Here is a 25,712-nt window from a genome sequence, read left to right on the forward strand (position 1 = left end):
AATAAGATGAGGCTAAGAGTGTACATGCCCCCCCCCCCCCTCCTCCCGCCCTCCTATCATTAATCCTGTACATAACGACCACCTGTCCATAACCGTTTTGGCCGTTGATCTTGGGTGGTCGTTATAGACAGGTTTGACTGTAGATGGTACTTGATTTTTCAAAAACCTTCTATACCACACCACACAAACGGCTTCTTCACTGAATACATGTAATAGGCAACAGGAAACTCGATCAATCAGTTTTACCAAAAATCCACGGGTATATGTTACAGTGGATGACAAAATCAACCGGATGGTGAAAATGTTTGAACTGAAATATTGCCAAGTTTAATTAAGTCAATTTTTAAAATAAAAAATGAGTTCTTGTCATAAATGATTAAATCAACTCTTTATGTATATCTTCGGGAAATATCAAAGCTTAATTTCACTTCTAAATGTTTTTTACAGCTAATCAAGTTGAAAAAGTATGAAATTTGAGAAAAGTTGCTGGATACTTTTCCCATTCATCTGACCATAACTTCATGAAAAATCACCCGATTTACTTCAAATAAAGATTAAAATGTTCTGGGAAGCATATTCTTTCAGAAAATGCAAAAAAATGCAATCCAAAATTTCCATCTTCCGACTGATTTTGTATAGCATAAATTGGAGTCCACCAAATTAACACCCTGCTTCGCCATCTTGTGACAAAGGCCTACAAAACACTAAATTCCATCAAAATCTTCGACAAAGCACTAAAAAGACTAAGGAACAAGCATATGCTCAACTTGTCAGACAAAAATTGGAGTATGCTCGTACTGCATGGGGTCCATTTGTCACGAGCCCAGTTTGCCACAGGCCCAGTTTGTCAAAGACCAGGTCTGTCACAGACCCCACCCAGTTTGGCAGCAGCACTTGAAAAACTAAGGTGGCCAACACTCCAGTCTCGATGAGAGATCGTGCGCATACATCTATTAGGAAAAAGCAAACAGCCATAAACATTCTAGACCCATTAGCAATTAAAAAACAAAAAAACAAACAAAAACAAAACAAAAACATGATCTAACAAGGGCTAAGGTACCTACTTTTGTGGACTTTTTATTGTAAACCGAATAAATTCTACAACGAATATCCAGTAACCAATGAAAAAGGAAGTTGATTAGATTAGCGGAAGTGGCGTTAAATTTAAAGTTGTTTGTTAGACGTCTACTATCTATCTAATGGTGATATTGATGGTTAGTTTTTATCAACAACAAAAAAAAAGAAGTAAATAATAAATTTATTTTTGTGAAATATCACTTAATCACCAATACTAATACCTTTATATCACACTTCGGTTTTGGAACTTATCTATCTTCAACGATTAGGACATGCTTTGTCAGACTAAGGAAAGGTAAGAATATGAAAATAGGAGGAGGAAGTCGCACCTTGGCTTGGTGGTGACTGTGGACCGTGGACCTTACACTACACATAGTAACTTACTGAACTGCCTTACTTTACTTATTCTAGACTAGGGCGGAGTCAGGGGCGGTTGCTGGCTGTTTATTTAAGGCGGCATGGATCGAAAACATTCTCTCACTGTGCTCAGGCTCAGGTGTAAAAGTAAAATGAGTATCTGACTCTGACCGGAAGCAGTGTTTTGTGTGTTGGAGGAAAATGTTATCTCGCCCAACAGGCATCATGTCTCGTCTTCATGTTGCTTTTGGCTTAGGAGCCCTTTTTAAGTGTCTTGAGCTCACTCAGTGGATTTTGCGCAATATCAATGGTGGTGGATTTATTTTTTTAGAAGTAGATGTGTGTACCTAAAAAAAAAAAAAGGGGGGGGGGGCATGTGGGTACTACTACCGCAAACTCGGGGACCCAAGCCCAAATAATTTTGGGGGTTTGGGAGGGGGGAAACTTTTTATATATAAAAAAAAGTCTAGTAGGAGGTTTGGGAGGGGAGAGACTTTGAAAAAAGAAAAAGTTTCCCCTGTCCCAAAACCCCAAAATTATTTGGGTCCCCGAGTTTGCGGTAGTACCGGGCATGTGTGGTTTGAATTTTAAAGAGATGTACTCACGTAACTGGCATTTACGATGGGCATATATATATTATGTAAAAGAGGTTCATTTGTCGATTTTCTCTAGAGAAAAAAACTAGATCACTCGATCATTGAAGTCTATGGATCCTTTCAAACTTTCATAGTTGTTTTGGTATGGATTGCGATACACGTCTGTTCATTGAGATTTGTGAATATCATATTTTTTTAGGAAGTGTCTAGGGAGACCAAGATTTTGGTCTCCCTAGCCAAAATCGGCCAATTTGGCTAGGGGGACCAAGATCTTGGTCTCCCTAGCCAAAGTGGCTCGTTTTGGTCTCCCGACGTAAAACTGTATTTTCGTTTATAGAACTGTTTTTTTTATGTTGAAGAGGCGAGTTTTTTCTTCTATTTATTTATTGCTTACCTGTTTTTGTTGTTGCTGTTTTTGCTTTTATTATTTTAGTGGGGGGGGGGGGGGGGGGGGAGGGGTAACCCACAAATGACCAAGGTGTTTGGCGCAGGGTAGACCATGATACGAGATCAAAGAGAAAAAGCCGTGCATTTGGATGGTGTTTTTAAAACTATTAAAACTATCCTATTTTCTTCCTTATTTACTTTTTACAGACACTGATGCGACCTAAATGTGTTGCAAGCGCCATAAAACTCTTTACAAACAAAAGCTTTGTATTCGTTGTTGTACTGCATTGTACTCAATAATAAGTAATCCCCCCCCCCCCAGAAAAGTAACCAGATTTTCGGAACTACATAGGGAAAATTGAAGAACAAAAAGAAAATTCAAATTCAAATACTTTTTGTGTTGGGCGGCTGATAACTCTCTCTCTCTCTCTCTCTCTCTCTCTCTCTCTCTCTCTCTCTCTCTCTCTCTCTCTCTCTCTCTCTCTCTCTCTCTCTCTCTCTCTCTCTCTCTCTCTCTCTAAAAAAAAAAAAACAAACAAAAACGAAAAAAACAACAAACAAACAAACTAAAAAAAAAACAACAAAAACTGCCCTCCTCAACATCATAACAGTAATAGAAACTGTTCCATCGTTTTGAGTCTGAAGGCCAAAATCGTGTTTTCCTAGCAAAAATCTAAATATATTGTTAAAAAATAAAAGTTAAATTTTGTGTGGGCGACCGGCCGATAACTTGCAATCTCTTCTCTGACATTTTTTTCGTGTTGGTGGGGAGGGGGAGGGGGGGGGTGCAGGATTATTACCTAAAAAATAACCAGGGAGCATGTCTCTCCAAAAGTACATAAGAATCAACAGGGGAGAAATTCTAAGCTCCCCGGGGTAGCATCTCTTTCAATTTGTATTTTCACAGTGGATCTTATGTCAGACATATATTTATTCAATTTTTCAATGTATAGTAGTATTTTTTTAATGGAGTGTTATTCGACATCCAAAACTCTGGTGTATCATATCATGTCACCAGATTATTCAACACCCGAGTCGCACATGTGCATGTTGAGAATTAGTTAACCTCAACAACTTCTGTCATGTGAATTTATCAGCCAGCATGGTGCAGGGCTGAGAATCTTCTGCGTAAAGGCGGATTTCCGCCTAAATGGTGGTTTATGTCCGCCCATCACCATCACTTTTCCGCCCTTTAAAAAGACTCACCACAACCACTACATCAACATCCCTATCACCACTACTTTTATAACCACCACCTGTACTACAACAACCATCTTATCATCATTCCTATCACCATTACTACTACAACCACCACCACATCATCATCCCTACCACCACCACCACCACATCATCCCCACCACCACTACTACTACCTACAACCACCACCACATCATCATCCCTACCACCACCACCACTACAGCTACAACCACTACTACTACAACTACCATCACATCATCCCTACCACCACTACTACAACAACCACCACCACATCATCATTCCTACAACCAATACAACTACATCCTCCACCACCACATCATCCCTACCACAACTATTACAACCACCACCACACCATCATTCCCAACACCTCTACAGCTACAACCACCTTATCATCATCCTTATCACGACCCTACTACAACCACCATCACATCATCATCCCTACCACCATCTTTTCTTACTACTACTACAATATGTTGTAATTACACTTTCAACTTTTGAAATTCCTCCAAGTGGTGTCAGAAATTATTTCGAGACACATTTTTGATTGCATCTCAGTCAATTTTTAATGAAATTCAAATTTATACGTTATCATCGCATAGATAGGTCTTGAACTCCATTTTTGTGACCAGTCATTCTCACCCCTGAACCATCATGACATCATCACCATCTCTACCACAACTATGACAGCAACTATTACATCATCATCAGTAACACCATCTCCACAACCACATCATCACTGCTCTCATTGTAATCAGTACCATCTCTAGTGCAAGCACCACTATCACATCATCTTCCTGGTGGGATCTTTTTACTTGCATGGATCAGAGTTGCTTTCTGCCTTTGTCTTGGCTTGATCCTTTTCCTGGCCCGATTCATTGGGAGGGAAACAAAAAAATGTATAGTCGTTTTTGGGAGATGATATGTTTGTCCTCGTATATCATCTCTCTTTTGTGTGACGTTAGATTTGTTGTTCTAAATTTTGTATTTCTCTCACAAGGATTCTGTGCTTGTGTCTTGGTGAGACTTTTAGGTGACCTCAAACTAAAGTTAACGGTACTAGACTAGACGTCTAGGTTTTATTTTTTTCTTAGGTAGGTACTTTGGTAAACGTCCACTTGACACTCCAAAAGTGAGCTGATAAATGGCCTAGTGGCTGTGACCCGATTATTTTGGATTTTTGAATGATGGGTCTCAGAAAAAGTTCCATAGATTTTTTGTTTATGGATGGATTTTAAAGATTTATGTCTAATTTTCTTCAGGAAGAATTACCCTATCGTTTAGTGTTGTTATGTGTATAAATCAAAGCCAATTTAGTATATCTTTTGATCGTGGATAAAAAAGGATATAATTTAGCTTTGGATAATTTTTTAAATCTAGAAATTGGTATATCAAAATTACAGTGACGGCACATGATTTAACATCTTAACTTTTTAATAAAATTCAATTCAAAGCAAATTTGTATACCATATCCCTGGAATTCGTTCAAGTAAAGACCTTACTCAAATCTTAGCGGCCATTTTAGGCCAGCTTTGAAATCTGAAATGCAACAGTTTCAGGTCACAACGTCCATCAGTAAATCTACTATATGCATGATATTTTGTTTCCAGACCAAAGTTTTGTCTTTAAATTTGAACAAAGAATATGATGCATCTGTTTGGTGGAATTGTCATCAGGATACAAATGATGTTTTTTGAAAAGTAACAAGATGAACAACAACAGCAGTTCAAAAGTTTGTAAGTTGTTTTGGATTTACTTTGCACAATATAGAGAGTTTATTTCAGCTACTTTCTTAGAGAAGTAATACCAAATCAGTTATGATGAATTTTGTGTTATAGTGGCACTTACCATATAGAATTGTTAACAGCAGTGAGTAATGAATCAAAACAACAAGCAGATTGACTATTGTAAACAAAATAATAATGATAATAATAATAATAATAATAATAATAATAATAATAATAATAATAATATAATATATATATAATATAATATATATATACTATATATATATATATATATATATATATATATATATATATATATATATATATATATATATATATATATATATATATAAATTGGCTCACTCAAATTTAGTTTTTGATACTTAATTAAATAGATTTAAAAAATTTATAGGGTTCTACCTTTGCTCATTCATTTAGATACATTTAATAATCCTCTCATTTTCATGTGTTACTTCATAAACTACAATTCAGAAATAGATTCTTCGATTTGATTGGGTTGATGGTGTAGTGTGCTTGCTTTCGGATTTAAAAGTCATGGTTGGAACAAGATGATGAGAATAAGAGATTAGCTTATGCAAATGCCTATATGAACCAAGTCATTTCCAAATAATTGAATGGAGATGAGAGAATATTGCTCGATGGTTGCACTTTTTAACTGAAATATTTTTTTTCCAAATCTTACTCTTTTTGACAAGCACTACTCTTCTTTTAGCAATTGGTCTAGTACTTTGATAGAAGACTTTTGTTCATTCTGATTCATACTTACTGAATATATATCTTATTTCTTCTCTTTAGTTCCCAGCAATGAAACCATCAAAAATCAAATCGCTAAAATTGTTGATGATGGGAATCGACCAGAAGACTGGAAGAGTTACATTGATGGGATCAAATTAAAGGCACAAGTTATGGATGAGCCCAAGAGAAACTTGATATTAATGTATTGGTACTGCAATGCTTTTAAGGTAATTATTAAGTGCTTTAAGTACTTTGAGCACATTTAGTTCACTTTTTTTTTTAATTTAAAGAAAGAAAAAGAGATATTTCCACTGTTATAAACTTCAGCTGAAAAGTGTAAAAGGCCCTTTTTTCTATTTTAAACTGCTTTTAAAATTGTGGAATATGTGTCACTAGCTGATGGTAATGGTTTTTTATATTTTGTTTTTACAGTCCATCCCATTAACAAGCAAGTCTCTTGCTTGTGCACAGATGATTGTGGATTATGCATGGATTAAAAGGTGAGTGTGGTGTCCCAATAGCTCAGTTGGTAGAGCACTTGCTTCACACACAAAGGGACTGAGATCGATCCCGAGTGCAGTCAAGATTTTTTTCTAATCCCCCTGACTACCCCACCAGTGATTGATTAGCTTAGTTTTTTAGATCTGGTGAAAAGTAATTTGCGATAGACTAGCGTCCTATCCAAAGGATAGCAAGCAATTGCTATTGTCCGTTTCACGCTATAGAAACTGGGATAAACTCCAGGTCCATGGGCCTAATGGCTCTGAAGGATTACTTTTAAAAGGTGAGTGATTTTAGATGTATGGTTTGCTAGTACAATCCAATACATATGTGACATACACTGACCTACCATGATACAGGATTTTTATGAACACGTAAGTCTTTAATTTAATTAACGAAGGCAGATAATGTGGACGGTTTGGGTTTCCCATTTATCGACTCAACATGATGAATGAAACACTAAACATGAATCATTCATCATATTTTGTTGACAAAGGGGAAACCTGATACGTCCATATTATTATGTCCTTGTTGATTTAATTGAAGCTTCCATTCCGTTTGACTATTTGTTATTTATTTCTTGGAGCTTCAAGCAGCAACATGAGCACTATACATATGTTACTAGATTTGGATAATTTGCAGCCTCCCCACCTCCCATTAAAAAATTTTTAACGTTGAGTGTTAGACAGAAATTGCTGAAAATATGGTTTTTACCCAGAAATGGTTATTTAAATTTTCAAAAAGGTATGAAAGGTACAAAAGAAAAAAGACCTAAGAGTTATTTATTATTAATTTATTCATTTATTTACTCATTTGCAAGAGGTCTGGTGCCAGAATCTGTCTGAGACTGGGTACATATCCATTCGGCTAGATTAAATCTGGACTCTATCTCCATTTTTTCCCCCCTCAAGCTTGTTTCTTTATCAATCTTTTGCGACTCAAGAGTGTGGCAAACATTGATGAGCTCTATATTATCAAAATCTTTTTTCTGAAATGCTGATATGACCTGAGAGTGCTGAGAGTATCATTAAATCTCTTAAAGTTATGCTTTACTTTGTTTATTCGAGTGACACCACTGTCATACAATCAGGTAATGATTCTAAGAAACGGAGTGATTAGAGAAGTGTCAGAAGACAATAGAGAATAAAAATTTGCGGCAATGGGGAGTTGAACTCAGGACTAACTGTTACGGCACAGTTGACCATATTCACCACCAGCGGTTATCAACATAAGTGCCTGATCTACTCATTTCTCTGATTCAACAGTTCGCACTTAATTCTTAAGGTAGGAAAATGCCATGCTGAACAAATCTTAACATTCAATTCAATCCTAACATAATATACAATTTATGTTAATATAAACGTCACTATTGAGGAAAGTAAGTTTTGTTTGTTCAAATACAATAATCTTAAATTTCCTATCTCTGACCACTTTGATTTAAACTCAGTTTGCTTCACCTGATCCATTTGGACATAATACGGGATTGATGCAGAAGGTCACAAATATTTTCTGAATCTTATAGATTAATCCCTTTCATAAAACTGACTCAGTGAATCAATCTCTTGACGAATATTGTTCTAACCATTTCATTTAATTTCAGTCATCAGTCTATAGCAGATGCCGAAAATCTGCTGTCTTATGGACGGAGCAATTTACGTCATTTTGCCATTGTTCATATTGCAAGTGCTGAACTGGCCTTGAAAACTGGTAAGTATGATCATTATTTACTTGCATTTAATATAGGAACCTTAAGACAATGTATCCTGATATGGAAACCATGACCTATTTGAAGATACGCTTGATACTGAATCCTTATTATTTGTCATCAATTACTGGGTGTTTATTTTTAGCTTTTAAGAATGGTTTCACGTTTAAATATATCATATTAGTTTAGATAGAGAACAGTCTAATCCCAGGTAGAATGGTGTTTAGAATAATTTCTCAGCAAAACTTACTTTTAGCTTTATGATAGCATACATGCATAGGAATGTTCTGATCTTATCCTGGTACCTTTACACCACTATGACCTGTTGATTTTAATGAGATTGTAATTAGCCAAATTTGGTCCACGCGGGTGGTTGGATGGGAGCATCACCCTTGAATCATATACCTATGATGTTCGCATGGGTATACGATCCAATAGTGATGTCGTTTCTTCTTATGCTATCTGCTCTTTTATAGACAGATATTTCTGTCTTCTTTGTTTGTTATTTATTTAGTTATTTTTGTTATGATTTGATTACATTGAAGGTTTATTTTTTTTTTGTTGTCTTTTTGTGGGAAGAGACCTAAAGCAACAAACAAACAAAACAAACAAAAATTTGGTCCATTTTGATTAAAATATTTGCCATGAGAAATAATAATTGTTTATAATGCAGTCACTCTGTGCTTGTATACAGGCTGTTGTGGATATCAGAGTCAAGTATGGGATGGTAACCTGTATTTCTTCTGCTTCCTCCTCCTCAAGCTGAAACTTCCTCGTGGAAAACTCATCAGCTCAACATTCAACATTCACAATTCTTTTTGTGGGAGCTATCCAAGTTGTTCCACAGTCTTATAGTTGAGGCCAGTCCAATTTGGATTGTGGCAACATAAATTCAGATGATCATCTCTATCATAGTGGGGGTCCAGATAGCTCAGTTGGTTGAGCAATGGCTAGAGATGCAAATGGAATGGGATCAATCTCGGTTGAAACCAAGATTTTTCCTGCCCCCCCCCCCCCCCCTCATTTATCCATCCAGCAGTGATTGAGTAGCTGGATCTTTTAGTTTTGGCAGAGAATACATTGCGATAGACTATGATGCTATCCAAAAGGGTAGCAAGCAATTACTTTTGTCCATTTAGAACTATAGAAAATGGGATTAACTCTGGCACCATGGGCCCCTATGGTCTTAAAGACTACTTTTTCCCCCCCTTCATAATAGTTGCTACAATATCTGTTGATATTTTCCCACTTTTTCTTCAGGTGATAGAGATAAAGCCAAAAAATTCATTAAGGCAGCCTATTCTTATAGAGCTGAACCACAGTCACTGATAAGAGAAGCAGCAAAACGTCTTTGTACAGGTTGTCACCAACTTATGTCTGATGATGATGTCTCATGTAAGTGTTATATCTCCTTATACAAATGTGGTAAGATTTTTTCAGGATTTGGTAGGACTTTTTGAGGTAGGACATTGATGGACACCCTGCCCTATTATGTCAAATATTTGGTGAAATCAGGAGTAGTAATAGCAATAGTAGTAGTAATCGTGGTAGTCGAAAAAGAAGAATAGGAGGAGCAGTAGCAGCAGAACATGAAAGAGAAAACAACCCCTGGTCTCTGGTAGTCCCTGTCATAGCCAATGCTGCTTTCTTTGGGGATATTGAAAACTCTTCTGTATGATTTCCACTGTCCTTGTGTTTCATTTACTTAGGATTTTTTTGTAAACATTTGAGCAATGCGAATATTGTATTGTCAGAATTTAAGTTATTCATAAAATATAACCAAAGCTTCATTTACAGACACTGGGTGGGGATCCTGACCTCCCATAGCGGGCAGGGCGGTACATACTGTGTCTTCTATCCCCTTATATCTGTTATCCAACATGCTTTCTGTCTTTGTCTCGGAATGAGATTACTTGGTTTTGTCCTGGCACTGGCCGGAATCCTAGCTGGGAGGGAAACAGTCAAATGCATAATTATTGTTTTGGGAGATGATATTTTTTTTCCTTTTAAATCATCTCTCTGTTATGTATTATTATTTTATTTTGAATGTATAATGTAAGAATTTGAGTGTGTTCCTCTTTGTTGGATTTTGTGCTTGTGTCTGGATGAGACTTGTAGGTGATTTCAAACTAAGTACATTGGTGGTATGCTCTTGGAATCTACATCTGATCCCTATTTGTTCTCAATTCCCCTTTGTCTTACTTTTTCTTGGGTGCTTTAATTGTAATTCTAGAACTTTTTACTATCACATTTTCTTCCCTTTTACTGGCGCTGATATAACCTAAATGTGTTGCAAGCACCGTAAAACCCTTAAAAACACACAAATAAAAACATCATTTACAGACAACCCATGTTTAAAATTACAACTTTGTAATAATATGCATTAGGATAGGCAAATTTTGTTATTGTGGTCATGAGATAACTTTTTATTGTTATTATGATCTTAAGATACCTTTTTATTGTTATTGTGATCATAAGATACCTTTTATTGCTATTGTGATCATGAGATACCTTTTTATTGTTTTTATGATCTTGAGATACCTTTTTATTGTTATTATGATCATGAGGTACCTTTTATCCCCAACAGATCCTTGTAGATCATTTCCATTTTACAGTTGATTTTATGATTATTATTAATTTCTATTAGCCTCCTCAGGGCATGAATCAAGTGAACCAGAGATGTCAGGGGAATTCAGTAACTCTTTTCTTAGAAAGTGAGTAATCATTTACCATTTTTATATTATCAGTTCTTCCCTCTTCAAGTTTTAGATTTTGGTAATTAAGCATAACAGTTCACTTTCAATGTCAATCCTCACCTTAAATTTAAAAGCTTAACAATATTATCTTCAGGGATGCCACTTTCCCGGTGTGATGGTCTAACACAAGCTGGAACTTAAAATAAAACTTTCAGCACTTTATCAATTTAGCATTTTTACATTGTACATCATTGAAACCTCAACCCATATACCAGAAGAAAAAAAACTAGAACAGACTGTAGTTCCCTCCCCCGTCACACCTATTTACCTATCTCTTTTACACAGTTAGGTTAACCTAGTTGTTTTTTGTTTTTTTTTAGTTTATCTCTTTCCTTTATTTTAAATATAACTTTGTAACGCACTCTTCCTCTCCCATTCTCCCACTTTCTCTCTCTCTCTCTATCTTCTCTTCTCTCTCTCTCTCTCTCTCTCTCTCTCTCTCTCTCTCTCTCTCTCTCTCTCTCTCTCTCTCTCTCTCTCTCTCTCTCTCTTTATTTTACTATACATTTTAGTCAACCTGTGGTTTTGTGCCAACATTTCTACTATCTATTACTATTTGTTAATATACATTACTTTCACTTTCAGCACTGGCCACAAACAAGAGCATTCATCCTCCAACTTTCCTGGATTGAAATACGACACAGAAGAGCTTCAAGAAGGCTGTGACCTTTATTCTAGATTTAAAGACACTGGACACAGTGACAGTAGAACTAGAGATGAGGACACAGAAAATACAAGTCCAGTTAGGGGGTCTTATCAACAGGATGACTCAATGACAACAAGTCCAATCACTCCCAAGACACCTAAAACACCAGCCTTCTCTTCACAGAGATTTCAAAGTATTTTTAATTCAAAAAGACACGGTGATGATGCTACAGAGGATGATGTTGGTCGTAAACAAATGCCTGGTGGTGGTGATTGTGCACCTCACCAAGGTGGTGAAAATGATAGAGGCCTGAAAGAAAACCCTGGTTTACTAAACCTTGTAACACCCTGCATGAAAAAGAAACCAGAGGAAAGTCATTTACCCTCTACTCAAAAATTGGGGCGACACTCTAGTGTCAGGTAAGCATATGCACAATTGTATTATCTTAGATTATTTTACATCTGTAGTAAGAACAGGTTAGACAGAAATTCAAGGGATCACGTCATCTATTTTGGTTTAGAAATATATAGGTTCATCAAGCTAAGGATATTTGGCATATTGCTAATTCACATGATTGATATAGTTATATTGTTGGTTCTTAATGTCATTCTTAATTTAGTGGAAAGATAACTCTTGAATTGTGTGTCATATCTTCATTGTAAATGTTAATTATGGACCAAGGTCAGTACAAAGATAGCCTGAGATGTTTTAAAATTATCCATTTTATACTTACTTCCTCACTTAGGCCCATGAGTCCAGCTGGAGCATAGGCCACTGACAAATCCCCTCCATCTTGTTCGGCTTTATGCCATATTCTTGGCTTCTCTCTATGTTAAGCCTTCAGTTTTTAGATTCTCCATCAATGCCCTCCTCCAGCTATTAAGGGCTGCCTTCTCTTCCTCATTCCCTGTGGGTTCCATGTAAGAGTCTGTCTGGTAATATTTGTTGCAGGCCCTCTCAGGGTGTGGCCCAGCGATTATCATCCCCTCCTCTTAATTTCTACCTCTATTTCTTCTTGGCCTGTCATTTCCCGTATTTTGTGTTTCTCTCTGTTTTTGTTCTGGATATTTTCCTGGTCCTTGCAGGGATCCTTAGGTCAAATGTAATTTTTTTTTTTTGTTGAGAGAGGATATTTTTTTCCTTGTAAATCAGCTCTTTTTTTTTTTTTTTACTATTATAGTTTCTAGTTTTTAATTTAAGGTACTTTTTAAACATTTGCTTCTGCCTAAATGGAACTTAAAGATAATATTAGAACAGGCACATTAATGGAATTTATTGCCTCGGAATGTTCTATTCCCTATTTGGACAAGTCCCCTTTATTTAACTTTTTCTTTGGTGTTTTTAATTTCAGATCCACAATTTTTCCTCATTCATATTCCATTTTACTGGTGCTGAAATTACTACAAGAGTCACTTGTGCCGTAAAACTCTAAAAACATCCAATAAACTGGAAGCGTTCTTTGGGGGGATTGATTTAATTTGTTTTTTTGGGCTAGGTAGTAAGTAAGATTAGTGTAGTTAGGTTTTTTTGGGGTGTTTTCTAGTTTGTTCACAATAGCAAAGAGATGAAGACTTTTCCATTTGTTTCAGTTTATTGATTGTTTAATACTCAGTTTTAGCAGAGAATATGTGCGGCTATGTGGTCTTGTGGTATAACACTCGCTTTCGGATCAGAAGGTCCTGAGTTCGAGCTTTGCTCAGCGCATAGTTGAGTCCTTGGAAAAGGCTCTTTACTCACATTCTGTCACTGCACTCAGGTGTAAAATGAGTACCTGGCTGTTAACAGTGTTGGAAAAAAATTGTAATATCACCTAATAGGCATGTTTTGTGTTGCTGTTGGTCAGGGACCCTTTGTAAAGCACTTTGAGCGCATTTAGTGGATATTACGCTATATAGATGCTCGGGTTTATATTTATTATAAATCTAAGCAACTTTTTTTCTGCACTTTAAAATGCTTTATTGTCTTATCTATAAACATTATCCAAAAGCTGCCAGATTTGCCTTTGGAGTAGCATCCTTGAAGGATTTTCTTGCATTTACAAACATTAACATATCAAAATTAATTTGCTACCATAATAAAGATTGAAATACACTTAAACTTTGCGAAATAGTTCAATGTTTATATCAAAATTTCAGACACATATTGTTTTTAATGAGAGGAGAATTTGCTATTTAAGTCTATACATCACTCAAATCACCCCCCCCCCCCCCCTGTCTCTCTCGAACAGACTTTTTTGTCATTACCTGTGGCACATCTGGCAATAATCTGTTTTGTTATAAGTTAAGAAAATTGATCTTATTTTATTGATACATTTTTACTATTTATATCATAAAAATTTAATTACAGTAAATTGAAAAGCTTTGCACTACAACCACCTCGACGGGTCAAAGTGAATAGCACTTCCAAGGCCATTAGTGATGATGAGAATGAAGACAATGATGGATCAGCAAATGATAAAGGTACATTCATCTTCCTAGTTATTTTATTTTTGAGACATAAATATTTTAGGATCAACCCAAAATCTTTCTTAATATTTCAGAGATATAAAACAGATGCTTTACAAAGGCAATTATTGTCTACTTCATAAAATGATTGCATAAGAGATTTTTGTCTCCAAATCCCATTGTGATTTTGTATTCTGATGTGAAATAAGCTGGCATGTGTTCATAAAAACAAGGAATGAAAAACTAGTGTTAACTAATTAAGACTGTAAAGAGGTTTTCAAAATCTTAATGATTTTTTTTTCCCCCAGGATTATCACAAAAATTGGATGTCAAAAAAAATGTACAGCAAGGCCTTTTTACAACTCCAGCATCAAAATCTGTGACAACCACAAATGGAAATCTAACATCTGATTCTTTATCACAATCTGTGCCATTTGCAAGTTCCAATACATACAGTGTTCATAAAACAATGACCTGCAGTAGCAGTACAACACATACCCGTGATATGGACATCAACAGTAAAGGCCCCTCATCTTCTATCGATCGGAAGCTTTTTGGGGATGATCAGCCTCCACTTCAAAATAAGTCTGAATTTGGGCAAATGGGCGTTGACTCAAATGAAAATAAAGCAAAAAATATTATAATTAATCCTCATGATGGAAATCAAATGCCTGTGCCTAATGTTATTCCAAAAGATCAAAGGAATGCATTGGAAGATGCAGGCGGAAATCTGCGGAAAATTAACTCGAGCAAGCCTCAGATGCAAGAGAATATCATCCAGGCTAAAGCCAGGTAAATAACTTTATTCAGACTATTTCACTGCAGCATCCATATAATTTCTATTTTCTATTTATTCAGCGGAGGCTAGCTGATGGATTGATTGATAGATTATTTTGCAAATGGTTAAAAAAAAAATTTCCATAGCTCGATGAGACTCGCTCTCTTTCTATCTGTATTTTCAAGGTCATATTCATCTAAACTTAAACACAGTATTTCTAACTTTCCAATCCATTAAAGTTTCCTTTACAATAATACTTATGTTCAATGCACTCTCGAAACTTTATCAGATGCTGCTCATAAATGATGAATATATGGATATCATACATTTTTTTCTTGAAATTCCGATTATTTTAGAGTATGCACGTTTTTGCAGCTTTTTTTTTTTTCAATTTCCGCTCCCTCCTATTGAGATTATTTTTCATATAAAGCAGCTACAGTTGCTTTTTAGGCATTAAATCCATTCATGTATTAGGGAATGTGTTCCTCAGCCCTACCTAAAAAGAATAGTAAATTTAACTTTATGACTCACCAGTGAACCAAGCAACAACCCTCAGCCTTACTCTGCTTTACCTCAAGCATTGATTCCACCTGTACAGCATCCTGTTCAGGTAAGTGCATTTCATATAATATAATCACAATTTAAAAATTAAGTACCTTTTAAGAAACGAGAGCATATATTTTCTGTCCATTGAATTATTGATGGTTTTCTTAGTGACACTGAATCCCTCATTGAGTCAAGCACCCTCTGTATTTTAAGGGCTGAGGTTTAATCTCCAGTTGAGAAAGGTTGATTTTTTAAAGATGTGTTTTTGTGTGTGTGTGTGTGTGTGTTTGTGTTTTTAATTTTTATTTACCGGGTTTTGTTTTGTTTTTTCTACTTAATTTGGTGATTTATCATACTCACATTTTCAGAGAGCATGAGAACAGGTCATTTGTCATTTTGTAATATTTTATGGGATCTGAATTTGGGTTTGTCATACCAAGAACTCGTGTTTTCTATTTAGGTTTGTCTGATCTAACTCCTTGTCAATGATAAGGATCTGCTACTTTTGTATTTTAGAATTTAAACAAATCCAAATAGTTATTTGTGATTCACTGATTTATATTATGCAATGCTGTTTTCAAGTTGTCAATTTAAAAATAATTTAACAAGTAAATGGAGTGCCTTATGATTTTTTAAAGAATTATTTAAATGTTATAAAAAAATTTTCTCATGAATAGAATGGGCAGAAGTTAATCTATGTGAACAGCAAACCTTATATTGTGACCCGACTTATTGGACGTGGTGGGTCAGCAAAGGTTTATCAAGTCCAAGATCCAGAAACCTTTGAGATGAAAGCCTTAAAGAGTGTCAATCTTAGTGGTGCTAGCCAGCAAATTTTAGACAGTTATAGAAATGAAATTGCTCTCCTGAAAAAGCTTCAGGGGTGTGATTGTGTTATACGTCTTTTTGACTCGTGAGTATTTTGTTTTATTTTTGGAAAAATAAACTATTTTTTAAAAATTAACTTACAATGCAATATCTTTGATTTAAGTTTAATTTTTTACAGTTTTAACATGATTTTTTGTTGATTGTTTGATGATCTTCAAATTTAAATGGAAGTTCTGATCTTATGGTTATGAATCTTATAAAATAGTTGCCCTTAAGAGCCAAGAGAACATGGTGGTGGACTTTATATCAGTTACTATAGCATTAAACAGACAATAGCAATTACATCTTAACCTTCGGATTGGATTCAAAGTATGTTACACCAGGTCTAGCATACCCAACCACCCAATCACTTCTGGTGGATCAAATGAGCAGTAGGAACCCCCATAAGAAATTCTTATATCAGTGATTTATTCTGTATGATTTAGAAGTTTTAGTACATATAGCCAGATGGGGAAATTAAATGTTCTTTTCTGGAGCATCTCAAGCAAAGTGAAAACTGTAAATATGAGTGAAATAAATGTTCATTTCGTTTTTTCAATCCCAGAGAGTATGACCAAAGCAGAAAAAAGTTGTTAGTAGTGATGGAGTATGGAGAGACAGACTTGGCAAATTTCGTTGCAAAAAATGGTTCCATCAAAAATCAAGATGAACTTTACCCTGTCACTGTATGCTATTTATGGGGGAATATGGTGAAGGCTGTCAGGGCTATGCATAAAGAAGGTAATGTGGTGAAAACTTTATCAGAATATCCTTTCTCATTTCATCAATATTAAGAACCTCATAATCGTCTTTTGATATTCTAAATTATTTTTCTTACAACTGTTACCTATCTACTTTGTGCCTGATGGAACATAGGATCTCTTACTACTACTACTTCTACCCAATTAATATGAACTGTTATTAAACATATGTAAATATATCTGATTTCATCATGTTCTTTGTTTTTAATTTTGGTGCCAATAGTATTACTAATTGAAGTGATTCAAGACATCATTAAATGTTTATTTACTCCAACAGATAAAATATTTATTCTTGTTAATCTTATTGTAGGTGTGATTCACTCTGACCTTAAGCCAGCAAATTTTATTCTGGTGTCGGGTAACATCAAATTGATAGATTTTGGAATAGCCAACTCCATTCAGCAGGACAAAACCAGCATGCTGAAAGACCACAAAGTTGGTACACCAAGCTACATGAGCCCTGAAGCTCTTATGGCCAATGACAACACTGATCCCAATGAGCAGAGGCCTATGTATAAGGTGAATGTTGTATTCTTCATATAATATTATTGCTACCTATACAATTTTCTAAATCATAAACTTTAATTAGCAAAATTTTAAAAATATGATTCCCTCTTGAATCGACAAAGCTGAAGGACCCGTTTAGGATAGGACATATTTTATTTCATGTAAAATTTCCATATAAAGTTTCAATTGTTTTGATAAATTTGTTTGTATTTATTTTGTTTAATATAAATATTTATCTATTTCAATTTATATATTTTTAAAAAAATTTAATTCTTATTCTTTGGTTGTTTTTTTTCTCTCTTTTGATTTATTTCATTTCAGATTGGGTTTAAGAGTGATGTTTGGTCTTTGGGCTGCATCTTGTACCAGATGGTGTATGGACAAACCCCATTCTATAACTGTCGTTACAAATTAGAAGCTATTGTCAATCCTGCTCATGTTATCAACTTTCCTCCAACCAATGATGCAGCATTAACAGACATTCTAAAGGTAGCATGTCATTTTTGATTGATGATTTTTTACCCAATTTTGTAGGAAGCTATGTCATTATTTTAAGGTTTTATATTTTATTTATTTTCTCCAAATTCTGATATCAATGGATGAATGGATTCTAACTTGAGTTTTCTGCATCACATATCATTTAGACTGAAATGACCTCTCAGAAGACGTAAAATACAGAAATCAATATTTAATATTGTAAAATAAATCTAAATGAACTATATTTCATAGAGGTTTTTTTTTTCTCTACAAGAACAGATTTTTCTCTAATAATGAATGTGTTTATGTTAATGGTTTACCATTAGGGTTTCTTCGATTCATTGGGTACCCTTCATTTGCTTTTTAAAAATTTTCTTTTATAAAGTTTCCATCTCTGGATATTTATTATATCCGGTTGAATGATGATGATAGGTAATTTAATTAATCTCTTTAACAGTTAAGATGCCTCAAGCAAAAATCTGCCTAAAATTGCTTTTGTATTGTAATAAAACAAAAAAAAACTACTAAAAGCTTATGCTTTGACAAAGTTGCTCATTCTGACTTTGCAGATTTTTAAATTATGATAAAAAGAATAATGATTGCATGTACAAATCCAGAGTGAGGATGATTTTCACTTTAGTTAGCAATTTAGTCTAATTTTTTTCAAATTTAAATGTGCTTGTGTTTTATCCCATAGAAATGTTTGACACGTGATGTGAAGCTACGGCCAACAACAGAAGACCTTATGATGCATCCATATCTTACAAAACAAAGAACTGGTAGGTGTTATTGTCATATTTTGTAGGGAAGAATTTACCGCCCCTGTCCCCCTTTAGAAAAAAAAAGATCATATTCATTCATATTTCAACTTTTCCACAATGCATTTTTGTATCAGGGTCATAATGAGAACTAATTTTTTGTGGTGAGGGAAAGTGCCGGGACAGAAACAAGAATGGCTCAATGGTAGAAAGCGAGTACGTTTTTCTCAATTTTAGACATTTTCTTTTCTGCTGTTTCAAATGGGGTTTGTTTCTTGCCATATGATTTGTGCAAATGAGTTTTCACGACTATCTGGTAACAAAGTACCATTCAATGACTTTATAATAAGGTTGACTTACTTAAATTTTTGAAAATAAATTGATTTAGTGGTTATGTGAAAATTATAGAAAGCGGAAAGTATTTGCAGATGCAGCAATGGTTTTTCTAAAAGTGTTTCCACAAAAAGTGTGTTTTGTACAATACATCGCTGTTTTGAAAGGGGCTTTGGTTTGGTATGGCCAATCATTGTCAAGGCAGTGTAAAATTTGAAAAGGGCTAGATACTTCTTTTTTAATGACCTCAGTCTTACACATTTATTTCATGTCTTTTTTTTTTTTCCAATTTCAACTTTTCAGTAGAGGCAAATGTAGTTAATGATCCAATATCAAAGCTCATGTCTGAAGGTGCCAGTATTGCTACAGCATCTCCTAGGTCACAACAAGCTTTCTGTCTAAAGGTATTTAGATATATGTATATACCACTGTGTTATGTCATCAAATTTACTTATTTGTATCAATTTTTTAATAATTTGCAGTAACTTCAAATTTTTTTCTTCAAAGCAGCACATCTTTTCTCAGACCATTTGTAATAGAGCAATATGGGTCAAAAGTCTGACAAACCCTAATAGCTAAAAAAAAATAATCCCAAAAGATCTTTTGAGATTTAAATCTTACCCTCTTGATTCAAAGTCAAGACTTACCCTCCACGCTATCGATTTATAGTGCTATAACTGTGACAATGAAACAGTGGAGTGATTTAGTGAAGAAAATATTTACAAGTTATCTCGCATCAATTTTTAAACATTTATTAACTATATTGATGTGTATTTGGGATATTTACTTCATTGTAAATGTCAGTCTTAATTTGTCATCCTTTGCCTCAAAAATGCGTTATAGATACAGATTTAGTTTAAGGTACTGTATCATGGTGATGAATCATTCACGATTTTGGTTAAAACCATTTTTAAGCTTATAACAGGGGGGAAAAAATCTTCCTTTATTGATTCATGATATCAAGGCTTAATTAGAGGATTAAACTTTGTTTGAAAATATTCTTAACATGATTTTATCAAGTATCAAAGTTTGATTTTACCAAGTTACATTTTGATTCACATTATATGAATATCTATATATTTTTTTTCAGTTCCAGAGAGCCATGGAATTTATGAATTCTGCAAAAAAGTCTTCAGCCCAACAATCAAAATGAGGAGATACCCCATTCATCTTAATAAAAGTTCATAAATTGCATTACTATGTAAATTGTTTGAAGAAACTTTTTTAAAAGAATAAGCTTGAAATTAAAATACTTAATTATTGTGATGGGTGAATTGTGACAAACCTGCCAATTCGATAATACAAACTTTAAAAAAAAAATTTGATTAGCAATGGGTGAAACAATAAGGACATAGCATCGGAGAATTGATTGAATGGATATCTCTATTAATTTTTCAAGTGATTTACGCTGCAAGTAAATAATGACTCAACATAAGTGATGCTGACAGCTTGAGTGATAGAACAGAAGCATAGTGATTAAACAGAGAAAAATGAAGTGGGGTAAAACAAATGGGTAGATCCTGCAAGATAAAAGATTAGCAATGACAGATAAGACATGAAAGATTATGATTTCATTTTGACATGAATTTTCGTTCTTTGAAAAACATTAAATTCCCAAAGAACACTAATGTTATACATCTTGATCTGTGATGAGTTACTCCGTGTCTGTTTTTAGTTAGTTTCTCAGCCACTCTTTTGTCAGGACTTTTTTTTTTCCCTCATTGCCTTCAAAACTTCTTATTTTTGGTGTAAAAGGACAGTTCATAGTTATTGTCTGAAGATTCCTTAAACCTACCCTCAGGACCTATAATTTTTGACCTTCTTAAAGCGTTATTTTAAAAAATTCTGTGCGGGTTTCATCCCCTGAACCCTCACTGGGATTCTGTTTCTAGACACTGCATTAGCAGCCCCCAGAACCCTGACAATTTTCCTTACTCTTTTGATTTGGGTGTTGAAAGCACTGAATTAATTAGATTATATTACACACTGCTTCTGGCATTCAGTAATTGCAGGTTTAAATGATTCTCTTATTTTACTGATCAAAGGAACTGAATTATTGGATTTGGAAATCTAAATTAGTAGGCAGGTTTGTTGTAATGAATGTTATGCTATTTTGTTTTATCTCAATATTCGTTTAGAGCAAGTATTGTTTCTTGTTGAATTAGTAACAAGTGGGGGCTTTTCCCATCCACCTATATCTTTAGTCCTTTTTCTTTGGCTTTCTGTTCTAGTAAAGGTGACAAGCAAATATGAATGTACTTTTCTTTTTCAGAGAGGGATAAACAATTTTTTTCAATTACCTCTCTGAATAAATTTAGATTAAAAACCATTAGTGTGTTCTTCCTCTGGAAGGTGTAGTGCCTGCATCTATTTGAGACATTTCATGCTTTTTCAGGCAGGTTGCAAGGATCTTCCCCTCTTCTTTTCTTTGGTGCGTAAGGCATACAGCTGTAGCAGAAACTCTATGCATTTTGTGCCATCTTCCTTTTCTGGCTTTGATGTAACCTAAGATTGTTGCAAATTCTCCTTAAAATTAAAAACTTGAATGCAAAGACTTTCAATTCCTAATTAAGAAATTTTAAAAGTGCATTAATTATAAAGAGTAATTAAATTTGCCATTTCCATAGGGGCTTATAATATTGCCCACTGTCGTGTCATTATCTAACCTGGGTGGAAGGGTATTCCAATTTTCACTTTATCTGTCATTGAATATTCAAGTTGGCCGAGGTGAGCCAGCTCCCCCTTTTGCTAACAAGATTTATCTTAAATCTCATCATTCAAATTTTGTGGGTTCTGCACATTTAAGACAGATGGCAGTGAAAATGATTTGGAATTGAGTGGTGGCAATTTTTATTGGCAAACCATTGTCTCAAAACGGTATTATGTCAGGGTGAACAAATGTCAACATGTGACTTCAAAACAAAATTGACCAGAATCAGGGATGAACTTTTTCCAGGCTTCTAATTTTTCACTATTTTCACTAAATTCGATTTTTAGCACCCAAGTCAAAAAAGTTAGTGCCATGGAGCTGAAGTTTATCCCAGTTTCCATAGCGTGAAATGGACACGAGCAATTGCTTGCTACCCTTTGAATAGAACACTAGTCTATCGTAAAGTACTCTCTTCTAGATCTAACAGATCCACTACTCAATCATTGCTGGATTGACAATCCCGACTGCATCTGGGATGGATCTCAGTCCCTTTGTATGTGAAGCGGGTGCTCTACCAATTGAGAAAATGGGACCCATATCCAAGTCACCTTGTGATAATACCTTTTTTAGACAGTGGATCACATTTTGAATAGAGTTAAATTTCCTAAAGTAAGTCACATCATATTTCTCACTATGAGAAGCTTGAAATGTAAATTTGTGCAATACAATCATGATTCCACTTGTTCACTTTATTGTATATATTTTTTTGTAATTGATGCAACTGGTTATAGGCTTTTTAAAAATTATATGATAAAGACATCATGGTCAAATCCATATAACTCATTAGTTTAATTGACATTATTTGCATTATTATTATTATCTTTAAATACTATGGATTTATGCATTTACTTATTTAACACAAAGTGCATTAATGTAGACAATTGCAAGTGTCATCTAGTGTGGCTCAGTGGTATGGTCTTTACTTTGTACCCGAAAGATACCTAGTTCGAATATCCATTGTGTTGTGTCACCTTCAGCAAGCCACCTCTCCCTAGCTCAATTTGTGGCACTGCACTACACTGCAATGTGCTGTGGCTGACACCTGGGTTATTTCAGTCTTCCCTTGGAATAAACCCTAAGACAAATTTCCGCTTCATGATGAATAAATGAAACTTTTTATTATTTATTTACTTTCTTGATATGTAATGATGTGCTAAAAGGGGTTGGTTGTGTGTGGGTATGTGGTGGGGGGGGGGGGGGGGGGTGCTGCTGAATCATAACATTCATTTACCGTCGTAGATAGCTTACCATTAGCAAATCATGGCTCGTAGTATTGAAATTAGAAAGAATGGCACAGTAATAAGAATTAACAGAGAGGTCTGCTTATGCAAGCCGGCAATGGAGTGCGTGAGTGACTGTGTCTGCATGTATATCATACTGTATACACACATCTGCAGTGTAGATAGATACCCACGATACACTAATTCGTAACTATCAATGTCACAGTAAATTATTAGTGGTCAAAATCGCATTTTTTTAAATAAAAAAAACCTTTGATTCAATTTTTTTTTTTTTTACATTTGCTGGGTTAAATTAGTTTGAGAAAACCGTTTTTTGAGGTAAAAATTAGATGATGGTTTGCTCTTGGAATCGACACCTGTTCCCCTTTGTCTTACCTTTTCTTGGATGTTTTAATTGTAATTCTATAACTTTTTACTTGTGCTGATATGACCTAAATGTGTTGCAAGCAGTGTAAAACCCGTAAAAGCAAAAAACATTTTTTGTTACAGATTGGATTTATAAGAATTGTACGTAGTATATATTTTTTACTTGTTAGGTTAATGATCGGAGTCTTTATTACAGAAATGAATAAGAGGTCTTACATTTATAGGTACCTTAAAAAGGTTAATACAGTATATTTTCTCTAAAATGTCATCCTCATTATTTCAGCAATGATGATAAGGTTAAAAAGTATAATTTTCTGCATCTATTTGAATCTCTTGCTGTAATTATAATCCATATCGTTATCTGCTTTTTATTGTGTATTTCAATATATGGTTTAGCATGCATACACCTTGCTGATTTATTTTACAAAGTTATTCTCCATCCCTGGTGACAAGTTGACATTCTTTTTTATTCTAGCGTAATTATTCTAAGTGTAACTCACATGTTGTCATTACTGGTTTTATAGTCCAAATCCTGTTTTGGACATTACTTCAAATAGCTTACTTTCGTGACGATGGGGATCCATTTATTAATTTGAAAGAGAAAAATAAAAATTCTTTCAAAAATTGAAAATGCTTTCTCATGTGTTGGTCTTAAGATTAAGAGTGTTGTAAGTTAATGTAAGCTGTGGGACAAAAGAGTGGATATGCTCGCAGTGGACCAAATTCCCCTGAGGGCAAGGGAACGGTCTCCTTGGCTGTGAAGGTGAAGGTGCTATATATGAGTCCACCTTTGCTGTACCTGCTTCACGATTTTATTAAAATCTGTATCGTTTGTCCTGTGCATGCTGCTTTTCTTGTTTGGGACAAGGGTCTTTTGACCTCCCATGGTAGGTATAGGTCACTCATGCTATATCTCCTATTCCTATGTATGATTTACCTTTCAACGTTGCTTTCTATCCTGCCTGAGTGGGGTTACTGACCTCCTATAGTGGGCAGGGAGGTACTTACTGTGTCTTCTTTCCCCCTATATATATATATATATATATATATATATATCCCCTATGTTTTCCAACTTGCTTTCTGTCTTTGTCTTGGAATGAGATTACTTGGTTTTGTCCTGGCCGGATGCCCTTGCTGAGAGGGAAACAATCAAATGTATGTTTTGGGAGATGATTTTTTTTCCCCTTGTAAATCATCTCTCTGTTATGCATTGAATTAAGTTACATATTATATATGATTTGTAAACATTGAGTGTATTCCTCTTAGTGGGGACCTGTGCTGGTGTCTGGGTGAAACTTTTAGGTGATCTCAAACTAAGTAGTGATAGTGTGCTCTTGGAATCTACATCTATTCCCTATTTGAACCTTTTCCCCTTGTTTTATTTTTGCCTCTAGTCCCTTTAATTGTACATCTAGAATGTTTTTACTATCCAATTTTCTTCCTTTTTACTGGCGCTGATATGACCTAAATGTGTTGCAAGCGCCGTAAAACCCTTAAAAACAGACTTTTAGGTGATCTCAAATTAAGTACTTTGATAGTGTGCTCTCGGAATCTATATGTTTCCTATTTGAACCAATTCCCCTTTGTCTTAGCTTTTCTTGGGTGCTTTTATTGTAATTCTAGAGCTCTTTGCTATCCCATTTTCTTCCTTTTTATTATTATTATTAATATAGGGGCATTTTATAATTTATCCTTATTGGCCTTTGAGTGGGACTTTAAGGTGACCTCACACTAGATGTACATATTGTTCTTGGAATTGGAACGTCTATTCCCTGTTAGTGAACTGTGTGAAGTATTTGAATGCGCAAATTAAAATCTTTTAAATTCCTCATCAGCTTTCTTTTTCCTGGCGCTGAACTGATATAAAGAATTGTAAGCGATATAAAACCCATAAAAAATAGTTTTGTTCTTGAATGAGACCTTTTGGTTTTGTCAAGGCTTTGCCTTGGAGTCTTCGGCTGGAATGGGGACATGTGGTCTTGTTCTGGAATGTCTCGTCCTACATAATAAGAGTTGATGTTGGCTCATGACCCCTTCTAAAGAGCTTTGAGCACATTTAGTCGACATAGCTCTTTATAAATGCTCACATTAAAAAAAAAGTGGTTTAGGGTATTAGACTTTTCCACAAGATGGGAGTCATCTAAGTCAATCGATATTAGGAGTAAACGTTAACTGACCAAAATGGTAAGGGGGGGGGGGGG

The 25,712-nt window shown here is 34.8% G+C and overlaps 1 protein-coding gene across 2 annotated transcripts; it reads left to right on the forward strand.

Moving 5' to 3' along the window:
* The first annotated feature begins 1,120 nt into the window (after positions 1-1,120).
* Positions 1,121-24,142, forward strand: LOC144968609 (uncharacterized). 2 transcript variants are annotated; one of them, XM_078907114.1, is made up of 18 exons: positions 1,121-1,372; positions 5,243-5,368; positions 6,176-6,342; positions 6,548-6,615; positions 8,217-8,323; positions 9,582-9,716; positions 10,969-11,035; positions 11,663-12,142; positions 14,070-14,182; positions 14,476-14,959; positions 15,480-15,555; positions 16,169-16,404; positions 16,924-17,099; positions 17,430-17,638; positions 17,948-18,115; positions 18,801-18,882; positions 19,498-19,598; positions 20,285-24,142. In XM_078907114.1, the coding sequence occupies exons 2-18, from the start codon at positions 5,341-5,343 to the stop codon at positions 20,345-20,347; spliced, it is 2,760 nt and encodes a 919-aa protein (XP_078763240.1). In that variant the 5' UTR covers positions 1,121-1,372; positions 5,243-5,340; the 3' UTR covers positions 20,348-24,142. The 2 variants fall into 2 exon arrangements, with proteins under 2 accessions (XP_078763240.1, XP_078763241.1); XM_078907115.1 differs by having other exon boundaries at positions 1,153-1,214.
* The last annotated feature ends 1,570 nt before the right edge of the window (positions 24,143-25,712 follow it).

The sequence above is a fragment of the Berghia stephanieae genome, chromosome 3 (genome assembly GCF_034508935.2).
Source record: "Berghia stephanieae isolate SIO BIC M18660-M18661 chromosome 3, UCSD_Bste_1.3, whole genome shotgun sequence".
NCBI lineage: Eukaryota > Metazoa > Mollusca > Gastropoda > Nudibranchia > Aeolidiidae > Berghia > Berghia stephanieae.

Excerpts from the sequence above, each read along its gene's own strand:
- LOC144968609 (XM_078907114.1), top strand. The coding sequence starts at position 5,341 with ATGAACAACAACAGCAGTTCAAAAGTTT. Across the intron at positions 14,960-15,479 it reads ATCATCCAGGCTAAAGCCAG|TGAACCAAGCAACAACCCTC; the intron begins GTAAATAACTTT and ends ATGACTCACCAG. Across the intron at positions 16,405-16,923 it reads GTTATACGTCTTTTTGACTC|AGAGTATGACCAAAGCAGAA; the intron begins GTGAGTATTTTG and ends TTTCAATCCCAG.